General features: G+C 48.5%; 1 protein-coding gene across 1 annotated transcript in view; it reads right to left on the bottom strand.

The window, feature by feature from the left end:
- The window catches only part of LOC110531175 (semaphorin-3G), a 65,927-nt gene extending 49,391 nt beyond the window's left edge, over window positions 1-16,536 (bottom strand). Inside the window, exon 1 of the mRNA XM_036987988.1 lies at window positions 15,764-16,536. Coding sequence (XP_036843883.1) covers window positions 15,764-15,872 — 109 coding nt within the window. The 5' untranslated portion in view covers window positions 15,873-16,536. The remainder of the gene's footprint in view (window positions 1-15,763) is intronic.
- Window positions 16,537-22,605: the final 6,069 nt, after the last annotated feature.

Raw genomic sequence — 22,605 nt, forward strand, 5'->3', positions numbered from 1 at the left:
TGGTTAAAATTGATGGGAAGATGGATGGAGCCAAATTCAGGACCATTCTGGAAGAAAACCTGATGGAGTCTGCAAAAGACCTGAGACTGGGACAGAGATTTGTCTTCCAACAAGACAATGATCCAAAACATAAAGCAAAATCTACAATGGAATGGTTCAAAAATAAACATATCCAGGTGTTAGAATGGCCAAGTCAAAGTCCAGACCTGAATCCAATCGAGAATCTGTGGAAAGAACTGAAAACTGCTGTTCACAAATGCTCTCCATCCAACCTCACTGAGCTCGAGCTGTTTTGCAAGGAGGAATGGGAAAAAAATTCAGTCTCTCGATGTGCAAAACTGATAGACATACCCCAAGCGACTTACAGCTGTAATCCCTGCAAAAGGTGGCGCTACAAAGTATTAACTTAAGGGGGCTGAATAATTTTGCACGCCCAATTTTTCAGTTTTTGATTTTTGAAAAAAGTTTGAAATATCCAATAAATGTCGTTCCACTTCATGATTGTGTCCCACTTGTTGTTGATTCTTCACAAAAAAATACAGTTTTATATCTTTATGTTTGAAGCCTGAAATGTGGCAAAAGGTCGCAAAGTTCAAGGGGGCCGAATACTTTCGCAAGGCACTGTAGGTTACCAGGTAGGTTACCTTGGAGCTCTTGGGAACAGGGACAATGGTGGTCAGCTTGAAACATGTTGGGATTATAGACTGGGACAAGAGAGATTGAAAATGTCCTCGAAGCCACTTGCCAGCTGGTCCGTGCAAGCTTTGAGAACGCACCCTGGTATTCCGTGTGCTTGTTAATATGTTTAAACGTTTTGCTCACATCAACAACGGAGAGCGAGATCACACAGTTATCTGGGAAAAAAACAAGGGCTTCCACACAAGCAGAGTATGACATTCCTTCGAAGCGAGCATAAAAGGCATTTAGCTCGTTTGGGAGTTCTGCATCGCTGAGCAACTCACGGCTGGGTTTCCCTTTCTAATCCGTTATTGTCTGCAAGCCCGGCCACACATGACGATCTTCGGAGCTGGCGTAATAGGCTTCCACCTTGTAAGCGGTAGCCTAACCTTTAGCCCCGTGTGGATATTTCACGTAATCCATGGCTTTTGGTTTGGATACATCCTTGAAGTCTCTGTTGGGGCGCCATCATCTATGCACTTATTGATGAAGCCTTTGACTGTTGTGGTAAACTCCTCAATGCTATCAGTTGAACCCCGGGAACATATCCCAGGATCGCGTCTGCTTCATCTGACCACCTCCTTATTGAGCTCATCACTGGTACATCCTGTTTGAGCATTTGTTGGTAAACAGGAAGCAGGAGAATGGAGTCTTGGTCAGATTTGCCAAAGGGAGGACGAGCGTGGGCCTTGTATGTGTTTCTGGGAGTAGAATAAAAGTGGTCTAGAGTTTTAGAGCCCCTAGTGTCACATGTCGGTAAAAGTGAGGTAGGACGCTTTTAAGCCTTCCCCCGTTAAAGTCTCCGCCCACCAGAAACGCTGCCTCTGGGTGAGCGGTTTCTTATTTGTTCATGGACCCGTACAGTTCGTTGAGTGCCAGAGTGGTGTTGGCTTGTGGAGGGATGTAGACAGCCGTGATAATTATGGATGAGAACTCTTTTGGTAGACAAAAGGGTCTGCAGCTGTTCTATATCAGGAGAGCAAAAGCTTGGGATTTCCTTCACAATTGAAGCAGCACACCAGTTTCCGTTCATGAAAAAAAACACACTCCTCCGTCTTTCGCATTCCCTGAAGCCGCTGCCCACTCCCGCCACTGCCTGGAGAATCCATTGAGAACTAGGTGCGTAGCGTCATCATCCGGCCAAGTTTCAGTAAGACAAATAATATTGCTGCTTTTCAAGTCTCTCTGATGGGAGACTCTGGGACGAAGCTCATCCATCTTATTCTCCAGTGACTGGACATTTTGCCAATAGAACGGAGGGGAGCGCCGTTAGAGTTTCTCTTCGCCTCGATCTCACCCAGGACTCCACCTCGTCTCCTGCGTCGGAGGCGTCTTGGTGGCCCATGGAACAAAGGAAAGGGGAACAGTGGAACAGCTGAGTCAGAGTTGAAGTCGTGTTTGTCCAGAAGTGCTTGGAGGTCATATGTGATAATTGTCTGAACTTTCTGTAAGATAAAAAAGACAAACGCGATAAAAGTCACTAAATAGCAAAGTCGGGTTGGAACTCGTAAGATGACGCCCTTCTCCGTCGGCGCCATCTAGTTGTGGGTGTTGAAGGCGTGACAGCCGACTATAGCGTGACAGTGATCTGTTGTTCTGTTCTCACCTCTATATTTTGACAGAAAGGAATATAGGATACCTGTCAGTGATGCAGCTCATACTCCATTGCTTTAGCCGCTATCTCCTGGCCCCATGTCCCACAACCCCCCCCCCAAACTGAAGATACTATACACAAAAAACACACACACATAAACACACGCAAACACACACACAAATAGACACACAGACAAGCACACACACACTCACACTTGTTAGCACTGTAACAGTCTGACGCTTTTCCTCTGAAAACTCAACCTCTGCCACACTCCACGCACACCACACACTTGTTCTATTTTTCTCCTTCCCTCTCTCCATCTTCATTCCCTCTATCTTTACCTCCTTAAAATCCTCACCCACAGTAAGATATATGTCAATTCACTTGTAACCCTCTTACTTACCAACAAAATAATCCCCAATGCAGAAAAACAACATTGCACGTATGGAGAAAAACATGCCACCGTTACATGATTGCTCTAAACAAACAAAAACCAGGATCTAAGTAGTACACCTGTTCTCCATATGTCCGTTCTTGATTATCACAGCCATTTTGCCTTAAACTCAACTCAACAAAACTAAAACCAACTACGCTCCTACATAGAGCTTTTCACCAAGTATCCACTCTATCCTCCGACTGTGGTGACCCGCAGACACAAATAAACAGAGAGAGAAAGGGGTCACTCTTTGTGGGTCTGGGGCTTTGGGAACCAAACACAGCGGCTGGAGGCTGGAGAGAGGGGAGGGGAGGAGGGGGTCAGGGCGGGTCGGGGTCTGTGGAGGGTTCTTGCCCTTCTCTTTTCTCCTCCTCTCCCCTCCTCTTCAGTCTTCTTGTGTGTTTGTCCTGTGAATTAAGAGTGTAAACATCTCGTCTGAGTCCTTCCTCCGGTCACGCTATACTGGCACCCCACAGACTAATGCCCCATAATAGGTTTGTGTGTGTGTGTGTGTGTGTGTGTGTGTGTGTGTGTGTGTGCCTGTATGTCCAGCTCCCTGTCTGGATGGTCCTCAGAGCTGACACCTGAACCCCGGGATAATATTGACCCTGTAGGAGAGTATACGACACTAGGACAACCCAGATCAACCCAGACTAACCCAGACCAACCTAGACTAACCCAGACCAACTAAGACCAACCCAGACCAACCTAGACTAACCAAGACCGACCCAGACAACCCAGACCAACCTAGACTAACCAAGACAAACCCAGACTAACCCAGACCAACCCAGACCAACCCAGACAACTCAGACTAACCCAGACAAACCTAGACTAACCAAGACCAACCAAGACTAACCAAGACTAACCAATACTAACCCAGACCAATCAAGACCAACCCAGACCAACCCAGATCACCCGAGACTAACTGAGACCAACACAGACCAACCCAGATCAACCCAGACCAACACTGACTAACCCAGACTAACCCAGACTAACCCAGACCAACACAGACACAACCCAGACCAACCCAGATCAACCCAGACCCCCCCAGATCAACCCAGACTAACCCGGACCAACCCAGATCAACCCAGACCAACCCAGACCAACCAAGACCAACCAAGACCAACCCATACAACCCAGACCAACCTAGACTAACCAAGACCAACCCATACTAACCCAGACCAACTAACCCAGACTATCTGTATGAGTGCCAACCACACCCCCATTGACCCAGACAACGCTACCTTAGTGGTGCACAGTGCCACCAGCCACAATAGCTTTGATCAGTAATGAATAAAACCTCTAACCTACTCCAGGACTGGGACATCAACTACCAAAATCATCAACGTGCAATATTCCACATTCTCGGTCTTGTAACCATAACATCCAATCACACACACAGTATTATCTTACTGCGACATTGCATTCAATACAGATCCTCTGAAAACCTTAGCCACATAGCTTAAAGTCCAACATTTCCATCCTGCATCCATCATCCACACAGCGGTGTATGTGAAGATATTTTCTGAGGGATGGATTTTATCTTCAAAAGAACCCCAATCTAGCTGTATTATTTCAGTGTTTAGACGGAAAAACAACGATTGGAAGAGCGTGAGAAGGAGAGACTAAGGTGAAGAGAGCGAGAGAGAGAGAAAGAAAGAAAGAGACAGAGAGAAGAGGATGGGGAATATGAGGGAGCGCTCAAGGTTCTCATATTTGATTGTCTCTTCTACAAGGAACAAATTGAGGTTTAGTCGTTAATGTGTTTAGGAGTGGCTGGAGGAGTTATTCTGAGCTCAGGGCGAGGGATGAGGGGTTGAGGGGCGAGGGAAGGAGGAGGGGGGCACATCGGAGGCCCGTTAGACCCCAAGGGCCACACCATGCACCCTTCACTCTCTCTCTCTTCTCTCCTTCACTCGTTCTTCATGGTACAGTTCAAATCCCTTCTCTCTCCTTGTCTCAATCTCACATCTGTCATCGCCACATCTCTCCCACACCTCTCTCCCCCTATCTCCTCCATCTGACAAGTTTTTTCACATGCAAAAGGCAGATAGACACGCACACACACACACACCTTCGCTGTCTCCACACACCTGGCGGTTAGTACACACACACACACACACACACCACAGATAACACACACATAAGACGACACACACACACATACACACACACACAGAGAGAGAGAGAGAGAGTCATTCATTGCACCCTTTAAAAGACTCCCCAGGTCAGTGTTCCTTGTATTAACACTGCTGTATATTATTGCTGTGCGCCAAGAATGCTGGGAATCTGAGTCTACACACAAGTCAGCCATCTTACCTTCTCCTCCATCTTCTCCCACTCCCTCCCCATCTCCTCCACTGTCCAGACTACCCACCCCCTCCTTTTTGGCCGGACACACAAGGGACCCACTTGGCAGGACTGCCACCATTATCCGTGTCAACCTGCCCCATAACAGATGCCTGTGACACAGGAAAGCCCTGTGTTTCCTGTCCACGCGTCGCCCGCCATCTCCGGGCCTGTCATATATAACTGACCGTAGAATCATACACACACAAGTAAGCACACACACACACACACGCACGCACACACACACACGCATGTACGCACGCACACACACACACACACACACACACACACCTTCACAGAACAGCATGTGCCATATTTCATCCCCCTAGCTGCTCTTTCCTAGATTATACACTGTGTATGGGGACTGGGGATCTGAATGAGGTCTATAAAGGGGTCTTTGTGTCTATGGGACAGAAGTCAGGTGTTTGTCTTGGCTGGGGACACACACCACTCTGGGTTACTCTGCCCACTGGTGGTGGCCTGGCTTTAACGTCATCCTCCCCCACGGCATTACATGGAGTAACTCCACGCAGCATGTGTGTGAGTGCGTGCTTGTTCGTCTGTTTGACAGAGACCGTGCATTGGGCCGATCCTCTGCTCCTAAGCTCGTTTTTTTTTTTTTGCTTCTTAAAAAAAACACGCTAGTCATTTTATGTCTATGACCACACATGATGAATGTTTGACCTCTGCGTTGTAAACGTCCTCGGTGGAGACAGAAGTCGGCCCTGCGGGCCCTGAGGTTAGCACTGATAAAGGCCATTCTTCAAACCACTGCCAGGGCTCTGTCAGAATGGATCCACTGGCACGCACACACAGGCGCACACAAACACAGACGCGCACACAGGGGCGCGCGCGCGCGCAAACACACACACACATCCTGGAACCTCTCTCTTATCAGTCGTCTCAGGACGCCTATCTGAGCAGAGTCATACAATTACCCCACAGAGTCAACCAACAGGCCGGGGGAGAGAAGGGAGAGAGGGGCGGAGAGGGTGACCTCAGCATCCCGGACTCCAATCAACCCCCTTATCAAAAGGACGGCCAATTCACTGTAAACTTTCACAGTGGATTGAGGTTTCGCCCCCAAACCCAGTCCAAACCCTGCTGGCTCACACGCAGTGCTCATAAAATACCCTAAACCAGGCATTATGGGGGAATTGGGGCTGAAGTGTAAACGGCTAGTAGGGAGGGCCGTGAAATGGGACAGGGACTTGATGATACGTCCCAACGAAGTGGTCGATCTAGTGCTTCCCAACAAGGTGAGTCAGAATAACCAGAACCAGGCCACTTCTGGAGGGTCTAGTGGGGTCCTGGAAGGCCCAGTCCAATCTAGTCCTGCCAGACCCAGCGGAGAAAGTCTCCCTCCTCCTCTCTATGTAATGAAGAAATTACCCTCGTCAACTCTAGCAGGCAGGCAGTCTCCCTGGTCAATACCAGCTGGCTCCCTCTATCAGCAGCAGGCAGGCAGCGCCCAATGTTGAAGCACTCTCTTAATTAACAAATGCATATACACACACACTCATCTAGGGATGGACACACAAGTGTCCACACACACACCGTCTGTATGGAGCATTGGCTCAGGTATCAGTTAACTGCAGCCTATACAATCACCAGGAGCGTTGAGGTAATGGGCGCAGTGTGTGTGTGTGTGTGTGCGTGCGTGCGTGCATGCATGCGTGCATCTGTGTGGATGTGCGTGTGTTCCCTGTAATAATTATAGAATGTGCAGCGGGTGATGTTGCTCTTGGCACTTCCTGTCAGCAGCTCCTGGGTGGAACTAATTGATTGCGGAGGCAGTGCAGCTGACAGCAGGGGGGGGGGGGGTGTTCATAGCAGCTGACATCACTGTGAGCGACACGGACTGTCTGCGCTGTGAACGCTCTCAGAGGGAGTTCCCATCACCCCAGGCTTTCTCCTGCTCACCTTCAACTGGCCCATAGCCAGAATCACCCGCAGTGGATCTCTAGTGCAACAACCCGGTAGACACACGGGTAGACACACGGATACACCCACGTTACGCTAACCCACTCACATACACACATGCAAACAACATTCTGACACCATCTCAAGTCCATTCTTTATTCCAACACTCATCATGACATCCACGCGTAGCCTCTCACCCAGACCAACCCAGGGAGAACGCAGGGCCTTCCTTCCACCAAATCCTCTGTTGTCTCATTTGCCAAAAGGGAAGAAGAACGTTCTCCACTTCCTGTGTTCACTGCGCTGAACGTCAGCCAAATAGGAGAAATCAGAGTCAGAGGACAACGGTAGATGTGACGTCCAATCAGTGTGATTACAGTAGTATTGTGGGAGAAGTGGGAGGGCAAAAACCTGTGTTTACGTACCCCCCCACATTCCTGTCAATACTACCACCCCTAGTTTCCAAGCCCCATGGGACCCGTAGGAACACGGGCCCTGCAGCCCCAGTTGAAACTGTAGCCCCGCTCACTAACTCTCTTACCGGGCCAGCTTGCACTGGCAGCAGGCAGCAAGGACCAACCCCAGCAGCAGTCAGAAAAAATATACAAACCCTGCTAACCCCTAGTAGAGTAGCTATGAGAGCCCGTATTGCTTTAGGTATAGCTTTTCATACCCAAACATAAATACTCCTCCCTCTCCCTCGAATCATGGATCTTTTTCTCTCTCTCTTTCTTTCTTTGCCTGTGCTATGGGCCAAGCAGGACCACAGTTCTCTCTCTCTCTCTCTCTCTCTCTCTCTCTCCTGCTCTCTCTCGTTTCCTCCCTCTCCCTCGTTCTGTCTATCTCTCTCTCGCTTTCTCTCGCTCTCCAGTGAACTGCACAGCAGAGGTCTGAGCTGTTTACCCAACCCGAGGGGAGGGAGAGCCTTTTATGAAGAAAGAAAGAAAGAGCCCACTTCAAACCCCTGGAGTCCATCTTTAAGATGGCACAGCAACTCCCGGCACGGCTGTCCCCGTTATGAAATGAAACCACTTGAAGACAAAAGGACGTAGAAGGTTTGGAGAGGTGGATGACAGGGGATGGGGTGGGATTGTGGGAACGGATCAGATAAATAGATTTAACCCCCTGGACTGCAGCCATTTGTGTAATTTGTTCCACGCATGGACAGCGTTGTCATTTCTCCGGACACTGGGGTTTACATTGGCTAGCTCTTCCCACAATGCACTGTCAAGGGCTCACTTAGACAAGCTGGTCAGGCAGAACTGAGCCCTGGAGTTGAAAACACAAATACACTTAACAAGGGTGACGTATTTATACTCACATATAGAATAGAATAAAACTTTATTGTCCATCCAGGATGGAAATGTTTCTTTATACACACACAATCAAATATACAGACACACAGAGACTGTATAATGTGTATATAGAGAAACAGACTTGCATAGACACTCTCTCTCTCTCTCTCGGACTAACACACACACACACACACACACACACACACACACACACACACACACATTGCTAGCCCTCTCGTGGACAGGGGAGAACTAATCTACATGACAGATGATCAATGACACTTTGTTAGGCCTCGAACCCTCAACCCTGCCTGCTGAAAGGGACTCTGTGTCTCATCCTCAGGTGCTCAACTCTGAGCCATTCCTTCCCTTCCCCTTTCATCCCTCTATCTTCCCCCTGCTCTCCCCTCCCTTTCATCCCTCTATCTTCCCCCTGCTCTCCCCTGTCCTTTCATCCCTCTATGTCCCCCTGCTCTCCCCTCCCTTTTATCCCTCTATCTTCCCCTGCTCTCCCCTCCCTTTCATCCCTCTATCTTTCCCCTGCTCTCCCCTCCCTTTCAACCCCATATCTTTCCCCTGCTCTCCCCTTCAATTTCATCCCTCTATCTTTCCCCTGCTCTCCCCTCCCTTTCAACCCCATATCTTTCCCCTGCTCTCCCCTTCAATTTCATCCCTCTATCTTCCCCTGCTCTCCCCTCCCATCCATCCCTCTATCTTTCCCCTGCTCTCCCCTCCATCTTTCCCCTGCTCTCCCCTCCATCTTCCCCCTGCTCTCCCCTCCATTTCATCCCTCTATCTTCCCCTGCTCTCCCCTCCCTTTCATCCCTCTATCTTCCCCTGCTCTCCCCTCCCTTTCATCCCTCTATCTTTCCCCTGCTCTCCCCTCCCTTTCATCCCTCTATATTTCTCCTGCTCTCCCCTCCCTTTCATCCCTCTATCGTCCCCCTGCTCTCCCCTCCCTTTCAACCCTCTATCTTCCCCTGCTCTCCCCCCCTTTCATCCCTCTATCTTCCCCTGCTATCCCCCCCTTTCATCCCTCTATCTTCCCCTGCTCTCCCCTCTCTTTCATCCGCTCACCTCTGTTCCGCCGTTACCTCCTTTACATCCCTCTATCTTCCCCTGCTCTCCCCTCCCTTACATCCCTCTATCTTCCCCTGCTCTCCCCTCCCTTATATCCCTCTATCTTCCCTGCTCTCCCCTCCCTTTCATCCCTCTATCTTCCCTGCTCTCCCCTCCCTTTCATCCCTCTATCTTCCCTGCTCTCCCCTCCCTTTCATCCCTCTATCTTCCCCTGCTCTCCCCTCTCTTTCATCTGCTCACCTCTGTTCCGCCTTTACCTCCTTTCATCCCTCTATCTTCCCCCTGCTCCCCCTCCCTTTCATCCCTCTATCTTCCCCTGCTCTCCCCTCCATTTCATCCCTCTATCTTCCCCTGCTCTCCCCTCCCTTACATCCCTCTATCTTCCCTGCTCTCCCCTCCCTTACATCCCTCTATCTTCCCTGCTCTCCCCTCCCTTACATCCCTCTATCTTCCCTGCTCTCCCCTCCCTTACATCCCTCTATCTTCCCCTGCTCTCCCCTCCCTTACATCCCTCTATCTTCCCTGCTCTCCCCTCCCTTACATCCCTCTATCTTCCCCTGCTCTCCCCTCTCTTTCATCCGCTCACCTCTGTTCCGCCGTTACCTCCTTACCTCCCCCTTCCGTCGTTATTTCACCGTCCCCTCCATTCATGCCTCCACCAATCCCTCTCTTTGCTCTAACATGCCCTTAACACACACTCGTCCTATAGAGTCAGGCCTGCCACACTGACCCCGCTGCTCTCAATGCTTACTGCTCTAGCTTGTGTCATGCTGCGGCTCAGCTGGACTCTAATGGCTCCCCAGACAATGATCTACAGAGAGGTTAAAGAAACAGACCAAGGGATTAATCACTGCGTGTGCGTGCGTGCGTGCGTGCGTGTGTGTGTGTGTGTCAAAGCGATATGAACCAGATGGACATGACTCCAAACAGAATGGCCGAAGGCATGGTGACTTGGACAGTCAAACACAGTACAGTAACTGTACCTTATCAGAATCACATCTGAACACCAAATCGGAACGCATCTCAACATCAGATTACTCTCCACTTAATACGGTGCATGGCTGTCATGGACGGAAAGCCCAGACCCCTACCAGATGTAGCACTGTGGGGAGACGGGGAGAGGAAGGCGTGTTGCCAGGCCTTATTACCTAATTGGAGGCAGTGGATAGCTCCCAGTTATAGCCAACGCTACAGACACAATGATGCATTGTTCAGGCCTCTCCTGACTGAGCTCCATCCATGGCTGTGTAATCCATTACTCCCCAGTCACACTGACCTGCCCTGACTAGGAGTAGGAGCTACTGGGGCGGGGGGCTGGGCTTGTCTGAAGAGTGGTTGCATCTAGGTGGGTATGGTTTATAGCCCCACCTGTTTTCACTTTGACTTGATGGGGCATTAAAAAAAAAAAGAAGATCTGCCCTGCCAATAAATCATTTCTTCTCAACTTCACCTCAATCTAATTTCCTTTATGGTCATGAAGAAGCACACATCAGGCTCGCCAGAGTCCAGAGAGCGCCCATAGGTCTGACAAGTGGAACAAATAATGAGTCCCTTTCTCTACATCCTCTTAGACTCTTCCGTTCTCTCTTTCATTTCCCCAGCCTCCCCCTCTTCTCTCTCACACCTCTCGTGGGTTCCTCTCCCTCTCTCCTCTCCTCCGTCTCACGGCAGAATCCAACCTTTGTCCATAAATTCAACATTTCGACGGTTAAGTTCAGGCACTAATTCCGAATGGTTAAGTCAAGGGTGAAGGTTTGGGATAGGTTTAAAACAAACAAAAAAACTCCATGGTTAAGTTTAGGCATTAAGGAGGCAGACACGGTGACACTTCAGCAAGGCTCAGACACCAGACACACACGTGTGTGAGAACGCCACAGAGTGTGATAACAGCAGAGATGACAGCTCTGAGGTGTCGGGCGTCGGCAGCTAGCTACCGTGCATTCTGAAAGTATTCAAACCCCTTGACTTTTTCCACATTCTGTTACGTTACAGCCTTATTCTAAAATGGATTAAATCGTTTTTTCCCCTCATCAATCTACAGACAATACCCCATAATGACAAAGCAAAAACAGGTTATAAAATGTTAAAAACTGAAATATACCATTTATTTAATTATTCAGACTCTTTACTTTGGCAGCGATTACAGCCTGGAGTCTTCCTGGGTATGATGCTTGGCACACCTGTATTTGGGGAGTTTCTCCCATTCTTCTCTGCAGATCCTCTCAAGCTCTGTCAGGATGGATGGGGAGTGTCGCTGCACAGCTATTTTCAGGTCTCTCCAGAGATTTTCGAAGGGGTTCAAGTCTGGGCTCTGGTTGTGCCACTCAAGGACATTCAGAGACTTGTCCCGAAGCCACTCCTGCATTGTATTGGCTGTGTGCTTAGGGTCATTGTCTTGTTGGAAGGTGAACCTTCGCCCCAGTCTGAGGTCCTGTGTGCTCTGGAGCAAGTTTTCATAAAAGATCTCTCTGTACTTTGCTCCATTCATCTTTCCCTCAATCCTGACTAGCTCCCAGTCTCTGATACTGAAAAACATCCCCACAGCATGATGCTGTCACCACCATGCTTCACCATAGGGATGGTGCCTGGATTCCCCCAGACATGACGCTTGGCATTTAGGCCAAAGAGTTCAGTCTTGCATTCATCAGACCAGAGAATCTTGTTTCTCATGGTCTGAGAGTCCTTTAGGTGCATTTTGGCAATCTAAAAGCAGGCCGTCATGTGTCTTTTACTGAGGACTGTATTCCGTCTGGCCACTCTATCATAAAAACCTGATTGGTGGAGTGCTGCAGAGATGGTTGTCCTTCTGGAAGGTTCTCCCATCTCCACAGAGGAACTCACCTCCCTCACCAAGGCCCTTCTCCCCCGATTGCTCAGTTTGGACGGGCTGCCAGCTCTTCCAAACTTCTTCCATTTAAGAATGATGGCTGCCTCTGTGTTCTTGGGGACCTTCAATGCTGCAGAAATGTTTTGGTACCCTTCCCCAGATCTGTGCCTCGACACAATCCTGTCTCTGAGCTCTACGGACAATTCCTTCAATCGCATGGCTTGGTTTTTGCTCTGACATCCACTGTCAACTACGGGACCTTATATAGACAGGTGTGTGCCTTTCCAAATCATGTCCAAATCACCACAGGTGGACTCCAATGAAGTTGTAGAAACATCTCAAGGATGATCAATTGAAACTATGATGCACCTGAGCTGAATTTCGAGTCTCATAGCAAAGGCTGTAATGTAACAAAATGTGGAAAAGGGGAAGGGGTCTGAATACTTTCCGAATGCACTATACCTGCCACTGTCACCATCCCTGTATTGTAGCAGCAAGGCGGCCATCTTGTTTTTGGATATACTGGAACAGACAGATATTACTGACAATCATTCTTGAACAATCCACCACTCAATGGTAGATAATCTAGAACATCTCCTCAGACTTTCTTGAGCTTTTGATTTCCTAAACTAATTCCATAATAACTGGAGTTGAGCTGAGGGGCAATGCCAGTCGGAGCTGCAGTCCAACCCAATTCTGTCAATCCGTGTCATAGAACCAAAAGTTCACTCCGTATTTCAAACTCTCGCTCCAATTTCTCAGCGCTGTACAGTATACAGTTCTTTGGTGCGATGAGCCAACTGGCCCAGTTTCTGAGAATCTTTTTTTCTTCCAGAAGCCTGGGAGCACTTAAGGAAGGAGAGAGAGAGAGCAAGAGTGAGAGAAAATGAGAGCGAGAGAGAGCGAGAGTGAGAGCAAGAGAGAGAGAGAGAGACTTCTAATCCCCCTGGAACAACATCTGGGCAACACTGTAAAAACAAACTCCTTCATTCATGTCAAATAAAACAAGCAGCTCCTCCATCTGCAGCACTTTCAAAATGGGTGATGATGAGGAGCAGTGTGTTTGTCTGTGTTCTTGTGTTCGTGTACATGCGAGCAAGAGAGCGAGGTGTGTGTGTGTGTGTGTGTGTGTGTGTGTGTGTGTGTGTGTGTGTGTGTGTGTGTGTGTGTGTGTGTGTGTGAGAGTAGTGTGTCCACTGCCCGGGCATATTTATCCTCCTGAGGTCTGCATATGATTGATGGGGAGGGGGAGGAAGGGGACATGGTGGGAGGTGAGGAGACAGAGGGACTGTGGGGGGCTCCATCTACAAACGCTCAGCTGCAACGCACAGAACAGACCTGGGGCTACGATGACACCCCCTGAGAACCCCCGTAAACACCCGGCCCCCATCCCTGGAGCCCCAGAAACACTTTACGAGCCCACTGCCAGGGGTTTAGGGGCTGTTCCCCACTTCCCATCACAAACCCAGTCTGCTCTCTCACCGACCATCTTTCCAGTCTGACACACAGAGCAGGAGGCAGGAAGCAAGAGGCAGGAGCACCACCATATCTGGGATCAACCAATAACCCCGGGAGAATAGAACGAGAGGGAGCCGAGGGGAGGGGAACGGGGGAGAGGGACTCTGATCAGAGGAACCGATTGGAGGATTAACTAACTGATGATAATCTTTGAGTGAAGCAGTGGAAGGGTTGGGATGGAGGGATGGAGGGGTGGAGGGGTGTAACAGATGGAGGGCAGAAGTGGTAGTGGTGATTTAGAGGAAGTAGGGCTGCTCGGTGCCTTTTCCTGCTTTAACTCCTACTAGTTGATTAGATGAGAAAATGACAATGTTTCCTGTTTCTAAATGACCTCTAAAGCCCCAGGGAAAGAATGATGCCTCGGGGCATATAGTGGGTCTGAACAGGGGAAACTAACTGAACTCTATGGTCAAGATGTCAATACCAGGGAAATTTACAAGCCAGTTCGATGTGCCATTTTTCCTGCAACAGGATATGGAGAAAAAAAATGGAGTGATTATTTTCTAATGAAAACATGGACTCCAACAGGAGGAAATCCTTTTTAGATTTTTAACCACTAATAATTGCAGACTCACTTGGACTGGGGAAGGGCCATGTTTGTGAACACTGACCAGGGAATTCCAACACTCTGGTCCAGCCAAGTCAAGCACCTCTTCATACAGGCAGCCTGAGTCATGAGGATACTCTAGGTAGGCTACCAGACATTCAAGGCATTTAGGACCGTAATCCGAAACGGTTCCAAATGTCTAACATTGTGAGGCTGATCAAGGACCACCGTTCTCCCGCTGTAAACCACGAGCCGCAGAAAAAAACAGCAGTTGAATGAAAGTGGTTGTCAGACAATAAATGACTAATCTTTGTATTTTTACTTGCTGAGTGTGCAGAGACAGAGCTTACCGGTTTCCGTGTTGAACAGCCGTACACCGCGCGCTCTATAAAACGTAATTGCCTTGGCAGTAATTGAAAACACTTCTCGGGCGCCACGGTGTGCCCGAAGGCGAAGAGGTGAAAACACACCAAACGCCCTTCAGGGCCAAAGGTAGGCGATCTATCAAAGTTAAGTTAAAACCAACAAACTAAGTAGCCCACAATCAACCATATTTACACAATCATTTCCCAATTTGACAAGACCCTCCAAGACGCCAGAGCAACTGAAAATATTTAACTCACCCATATTATATCAAGCATAAGCCTGTGCGATAAAAGCGTGTTGCAAATAAAATACTATTGTAAGGGTGTGCCTGACATGCAGACACAATGGGATAAAAGCAATTAAATGTGTTCGTGTTTATGAAATTACATGATATATATTACTGAGTTACATTTAATCGAAATATTATTTGAAAAAAAAATCGAGTTTCTTGGATTTATAGGCCTTAATTAAACATGCGTCATGTTTTTCGTTCATATGAACAAATGTAGCCTAATGTTCAGGTCCATGTGTATTTCAGAACATTGTTAAAAAAATGTTGTAGGCCTATTACTAATACAACGTTATTATATAGGTCTATAATAGCTACACATTTACTTTCGGAGGGTTTCCAAAAAATTCAGAGATCTCTCATTCGCAGTGTTGCCCACAGTTAATGGCGCTTGAATCTGCACTGTGGAGAGCACTCACACCTGTGTGGTGTACACATACACGCGCGCGCACACACACACACACACACCAACACACGAGCAAACATTCTTAAAATGAGTGCTTACCCGGGAGTGGGTACGGTCATAATGAATAAAAATCAGTAGGCTATAAAATCCACATACACGCCATGGAGAAAGTAGCCTAATGAACCTAATGAACTTAATCAAATAATGTTACGGAACATGTTCAAACATCTTGTGCGCACTCTGTCAAAACCCATTTTCAAACGACGACACATAGTTGAATTAAGATGAGGAGTCAAACACATCACTTAATTATTCCCCATCATTTCCCCCCCAAGAGGGTTTAAAGAACGTTACAAATAAATCAACATTTGAAAATGTTACAAAATAAATCAATATAGCCTAGTCCTACTGACCAGAAAACACACGTGATCAAATGCATTAATTTAGTATTTTACCTTTGTATGAAAGTCTGAGTCGTGGTACATTCGTCTTGGTAGCTGAGACAGTTGTTAGAAGTAGAGCAACCAGAGTCACCCTGTGGCAGAAAGTTGATAATTCCTTCATGGTTCCTTGGAAATGTCCTTTTGAATTGTCGATAGATCTTTGAGTTTTTAGAAATCTTGCAATTCACCTCTGTAACAAACGAATATGTATATTCTAAATGATTGTATCGCTGTATTTAAAAAAAAAGTGATTCAACTAAATTGTCATTAACGTGAAGAACTCGGTCAATTCTGTATCTGAACTCCGTGCGTAATGGTCTCAGATATTAATGGTCTCAACACGCGTTTCCCTCTGAACAGCCTTTGCTCCAGCCCCGGAGTTTTTTTTCCTTCTCAGATGTCCGAAGGAGTCCGTTTTTAGACAGGGCTTGGGATAGACCGGATAGACTCACCCCGCCTTTCTCTGGAGGTGCAAGAGAGCCGCGCAGCAGCCCAGTGAAGGGAAGCGTTCCAACCAAGCGATCCGCCTCTCACCAGACACGCTCTCAACTGAAAATGCTCCGGAGTCCTCTGTAGGTGATAAATAAATAGGTTCAATTCTTTTAATAGTCGATTGAGATGTAATTGAATGTTGCTTAATAAAGACTATGTCTGATTTAAGTATTTGAACCTGAAATGGAGTGAAATGAATAGTCTAATTCATCATGGTCTGTGCGCAAAAATAATGTGGCATTACTGGGTCTGTCCGCATCATGGGCGACCTGCCCCTTGAGAGCTATTGTAACGTGTGCAGTGCTTTCATTAAATTGGGGGGGTACTCCTCCACTCTCCAAATGAGCAGGGGTCTCAGAGGGGTTGTGGCTAAGCATTCAAGGTGTCAGGGCAATGAAAATCCACTGCCTTTGGTGAAACTGGTTTCTACCAGAAAAGAGGTCCCCTTCCCTTGTACTTGAATTCAATGGCAGTGGGAGTAGCATTTGCACCTTGATTAAGAGATCAACGCAAAATGGAACCGTTCTTGTCCCCATAACCTAAACATAAGCAATGCATTCCAGCGCTGGCTCAGCCATAGCAACACATAATTGGAATTGACAAAATGAACATCCTCTTAACCAATAAGGGATCCTACAGCTTTGCAACCTTATGTTTTGGAATACCCAAGTTCAGCAACAACAAAAATGAGTGTATGGTTGAATGTACTGTATGATCGAAGGGGGATATTTGGAGAAATTTTGTTTCTTTTGGACAGAGTTACATTGTTACATTGTTCCAGACGTTTTTCGGGTTAAATGTAAATCCTATAGGAGCTTCTTTGAGATTGCATCATTTTCCCCCAATTATCCAACAGTACACCAGCTATGATTGAGAATGGTAGAGAGAATGTTGAACTGCTTATGTTCAGTGTGTGTGTGTGTGTGAGAGAGAGAGAGAGAGAGGGAGAGAGAGAGGGAGAGAGAGGGAGAGAGAGAGAGGGAGAGAGAGAGAGAGAGAGAGAGAGAGAGAGGGAGAGGGAGAGAGAGTGAGGGAGAGAGAGAGAGAGAGAGAGGGAGAGAGGGAGAGAGAGAGAGAGAGAGAGAGGGAGAGGGAGAGAGAGGGAGGGAGAGAGAGAGAGAGAGAGAGAGAGAGAGAGGGAGAGAGAGAGAGGGAGAGAGAGAGAGAGGGAGAGGGAGAGAGAGGGAGGGAGAGAGAGGGAGAGAGAGAGAGAGAGAGAGAGGGAGAGAGAGAGAGAGAGAGAGAGAGAGGGAGAGAGAGGGAGGGAGAGAGAGAGAGAGAGGGAGAGAGAGAGAGAGAGAGAGAGAGAGAGAGGGAGAGGGAGAGAGAGAGAGGGAGGGAGAGAGAGAGAGAGAGAGAGAGAGGGAGGGAGAGAGAGAGAGAGAGTGCGAGAGAGAGAGGGAGAGAGAGAGAGAGAGAGAGAGAGAATGAGTTATTACTTGGTCTATTTATGACCCTCTCCACGTACATGTAGGCCATACTGAGGCCATGTTGACCATGCAGACTGTCTGACGGCGGCTATCATCAGGATCACACGCTAACACGCACGCAATCTGAAAACAATCACAATGCAATGACGGACACCCTAGCTACGCTGTCCACAATATCTTTTCCCCCCTCCACTACCAAGGCCCCCTGTAATTGAGAGTAAAATGTGGATGATTTGGGGTTTGTGTGCTGTGACTCAGATGCCCACATCGATGGACTGAGTACCGACCATTGGCTGCTCTCAGTGAAGGGGACGTCGCTGTGTCGATAATAACCTAGCTGCCCGCTCCTCATGCACGTTCTCCACGGTCCCTGCCCTGCCAGTTAGAGGAGGCGGTGGTGGTGGAGGGGAGCCACAGCCGGTGGCCAGGCCTTGCCTAGGGGCAGTAAGATGGGGTTCATAAATGTTTTATCCCTTTCTGGAGCTGAGCGTGGATGCTGGGATTGGCAGGGAGTGGAGTGGATCGGAGCGGACAGGGGCGACAGGCTGCTTCTCGCCACAGGGACCCCTCTGGAATCTATCTCAACAGTCCGCCTTGCCTCAGCCTGCCCCCTGTACACTCCCAGAGCTGGGGAGGAGAGAGGGGAGGAGAGGAGCGAGGGATGATTGAAGGTGAAGAGAGGGTTTTGTATTATTAAAACCTGAGAGGAGGAGTGTGTGGGCGTGCCTGTGTGTGCGTGAGAAGGAGTGTGTGTGCCTGAGCAGGAGTGTGTGTGCGTGCCTGTGTGTGCGTGAGCAGGAGTGTGTGTGCGTGCCTGTGTGTGCGTGAGAAGGAGTGTGTGTGCGTGAGCAGGAGTGTGTGTGCGTGAGCAGGAGTGTGTGTGCGTGCCTGTGTGTGTTTGAGAAGGAGTGTGTGTGCGTGAGCAGGAGTGTGTGTGCGTGCCTGTGTGTGCGTGAGCAGGAGTGTGTGTGCGTGCCTGTGTGTGCGTGAGCAGGAGTGTGTGTGCGTGCCTGTGTGTGCGTGAGCAGGAGTGTGTGTGCGTGCCTGTGTGTGCGTGAGCAGGAGTGTGTGTGCGTGCCTGAGTGTGCGTGCGTGAGCAGGAGTGTGTGTGCTTGCCTGTGTGTGCGTGAGCAGGAGTGTGTGTGCGTGCCTGTGTGTGCGTGAGCAGGAGTGTGTGTGCGTGCCTGTGTGCAGCTACAGTCTGGACAGGAAGGAGAGCTGAGTCACGTTTGGCCGATAGAGACAAAGTACACCTGGTTTTACTACAAACCACTATATACAGTATCATAGTGCAGGTGCAGAGTGGCTGAAGATGTGTCCGGATGTGTTGAGTGAAAATGGCTATAAAGTAGAAGAACATACATGCGTGTACATACACACTGTGATGTGTGTGTAGCTATGTGACCCTACCTGTCAGACACCTGGGTTGCCATGGTTACATCAAATCAAATGCATTCATTTTGCCCTTCATACATCAACTGATATCTCAAAGTGCTGTACAGAAACCCAGTCTAAAACCCCAAACATCAGAGCCCCCCCCCCCCCCCCCCCCCCCCCACTCAGGCTCGTGGAACTGGGCGTGTCACATTTGACCTTTGACCCCATGGGGGTGTCAGGGGGTGCTCATGAGCCCTGTTGTCGCCCCACTTCTAAGCAGACCCTGATTACAGACTGACCTGTGCAGTGACCGCTGACCGGTGCCTTTAAACACAGCAGCATGGGAGGGAGGGAGGGAGGGAGGGAGGGAGGGAGGGAGGGAGGGAGGGAGGGAGGGAGGGAGCAGAGGACTGTGGAGTCAATGCTACAACTACTGGCCTCACATACTTAGTCAGACTGAATAACGCTGTTTATTGATACTCCGTCAAAAACAACACATATCTTGTGTTACCAGAATGCATGTTTAGATCCATGTACTGACCCAAACAAAGAGAGAGAGAGAGAGTCAACTATACATGTCATTTGAACATGCTGCTCTGGGCCTGGGAGGTTATAGTCTTTGACTCATCCCAGTCTCACAGTTGTGGATTGTGGTTTTGCTTGAATAAAGCACTCACTGTTATATATATTCTTTCTGGTTTTATTCCCCATTGAGCAACCATTCCACTTTTCACTATTGACTCCCCCACTAACATATCCTCCTCCCACTCCCTGTCCTCAAATAAGCCTTGAGCTCTCCCTACTCCCTTTAACATCCACTCCTCCTCAACACTCCCCCCTTCTTCTCTCAACCCTCCCCTGATCTAGAATGTTCCTTATCCCACCATCTCGCTCTCGCTCTCTCTCTCCCTCATGTTGCTACTCTCTCTCTCCTTTACTCCCTTGCCTCCCCAATATAATTTACATTCCCCACCTGTGCTCTCAGTAACGTTCAGTATGATAGGGACTTTGAAACAAGCTCTGGAGCTCCCCAGGGATCTATTCTTGGACCTCCTCCAAAACAGCTCTGGAGCTCCTCAGGGATCTATTCTTGGACCTCTCCAGAACAGCTTTGGAGCTCCTCAGGGATCTATTCTTGGACCTCTCCAAAACAGCTCTGAAGCTCCTCAAGGTTCTATTCTTGGGACCTCTCCAGAACAGCTTTGGAGCTACCCACGGAAACAGCTTTGGAGCTCCTCAGGGATCTATTCTTGGGGCTCTATAGACCTCCTGTCCCTTACTCTACATAGGCTAGGATGTCTCTGGCTGCTAGCCTACACCGGGGAGGACTGAGGGATCGTTCCCTGGCTCCGGGCCCCAGAGTAGGGCTCCCTCTGTGGGGAGATATGTCAGGATAATCTCCCCTCAAGATGGATGATTTCATCACCATCTAAAACATCTGGGAATCTGGCAAACACACCACTCTGACTCTACCAACAGCAACAGTTACAGAAGATAACCAATGTAGTGATGATGTGCAACAATAATCTTCATGTTAAGTACTGTAGATAATCCATTACATTTGGCTCAGGGGGGACAGTGATGCGGATGACGCTGCGCTGTGATTGGTGCCGTATGATAAGTTCACGACCTGAACACAGATGATCAGAGCAGCATCGTCGTTGACCGTGACCTATAACCCCTGACCCAGAGATCATGGTGCCCAACGTTTATTTGTTTACCCCCTCCATCCAGAAAGACATTCATCAAGTGTGTCAAAGGGAGGGTGGCAGTGTGTTTGTGTGTGTATGTATCCCTCTGCTTCTTTGCTTTGTGAGCCTAGAATGTGTTGTGTGTTGAGTGACTGTGGTGTATGTCAATATTTAAGTCTTGTTTCATTTTACACAGGGGTGGTCTAGCAATGGGTGTGTGCATGTGTGTGCGTGTGTGTGTGAGTGTGTGTGTGTGTCTGTGCGTGTGTGTGTGTCTGTGCGTGTGTGTGTGCGTTCGTGCGTGCGTGTGTGTGTGCATGTGTGTGTGTGTCTGTGCGTGTGTGTGTGCATGCGTGCGTGCGTGCGTGCGTGTGTGTGTGTGTGTGTGTGTGTGTGTGTGTGTGTGTGTTTGAGTCAGAGCACTGGATCTTTTGGGAGCCTTCAGGGTTTACAGTTATACAGTTATACAGTTATACAGTAGATCAAATATAACAGTACCAAAGAGTTGTCCTGACTAATCTGTAACAACCCATAAAGTAGGAGAGGGAACATAAAACCAATCCAAAGCCAAAACATTTTGCTTATAAGTACATGATACCTTCTATCAAATCAAATCAAATTTGTCTCAAGAAATGTTCCTTTTCCAACTAAACATAGCAGAGTGCTGGGTCCAGTCCTTAGAATGAGGTAAACTGGGTTATGTTATGTTGAGTTATGCATGGTAACCCTGTCATGTAATGGTTTTCTTTGAGTGGGTCACTAAAAGACAAAACAGAAAAAGGACAAATAAGAGTTACCTTGACATTTATGAGACATTACATCCCCCCCCCCACCTCCCCCCCATAAATATGCACCTCTTATTTCCCTCATCAGGGGCAAGGACCGCTTGGCATCTCTCCCTTCTGTCTGTCTGTCTGTCTGTCTGTCTGTCTGTCTGTCTGTCTGTCTGTCTGTCTGTCTGTCTGTCTGTCTGTCTCTCTCTCTCTCTCTCTGTCTCTCTCTCTCTATATATATATATATATATATATATATATATATATATATATATATATATATATATATATATATATATTTCTCTCCTCCAGACCAGACATTCCCCAGCAGAGCAGTCCCCTTCCCCTGCTGATGCCTGCTCTCCATCTCTCTCTCTCTCTCTCTCTCGCTCTCTCCATCTCTCTCTTGCTCTCCCCCCTCTCCCCCCTCTCCCTCACTCTTTCCAGACTGCCCTAAGTTATAAACACACATATAAAAAGCTTTCTGCTTCACTGACGCGCAGTCAAGCGTCTCCATCTCCCCTTTCCCTTAAAAGTTGGTGCTACTTGGCGGAACGCTGCAGCAGAACTGACCAGCTCAAGCTCATCAGCCTCAATCCAGCCAAGCGGGAGGAGCGAGAGAGAAGGATTCTGGCTCCAAGGAGCTGGCACCGGCTGGCTCTAACTGGCCGATCACAGCAATGCCTAAACGCAAACATGTAGCTGTGACCAGTGAGCGTGTCGCTGAAAGGGCATTTTGTTGGGCCTAGATCAGTTAAAGAGATCAAAACCCAACTGGAAACCCAACTGGAAACAGAAGGCCATGAGGCTTTCTCCTTTGCCCCTCCACACCCGCTGGTGCGGAGGTCCCACTCCTGACATATTCAAAGGATAATGTGGTCCAGCCTGTCTGTACTGATCCTGTACCCTGTCTGCACTGATCCTGTGCCCTGTCTGTACTGAGCCTGTACCCTGTCTGAACTAATCCTGTGCCCTGTCTGTACTGATCCTGTTCCCTGTCTGTCCTGATCCTGTACCCTGTCTGTACTGATCCTGTGCCCTGTCTGTACTGATCCTGTGCCCTGTCTGTACTGATCCTGTGCCCTGTCTGT

Source organism: Oncorhynchus mykiss, chromosome 9, assembly GCF_013265735.2.
Source record: "Oncorhynchus mykiss isolate Arlee chromosome 9, USDA_OmykA_1.1, whole genome shotgun sequence".
Taxonomy (NCBI): Eukaryota; Metazoa; Chordata; class Actinopteri; order Salmoniformes; family Salmonidae; genus Oncorhynchus; species Oncorhynchus mykiss.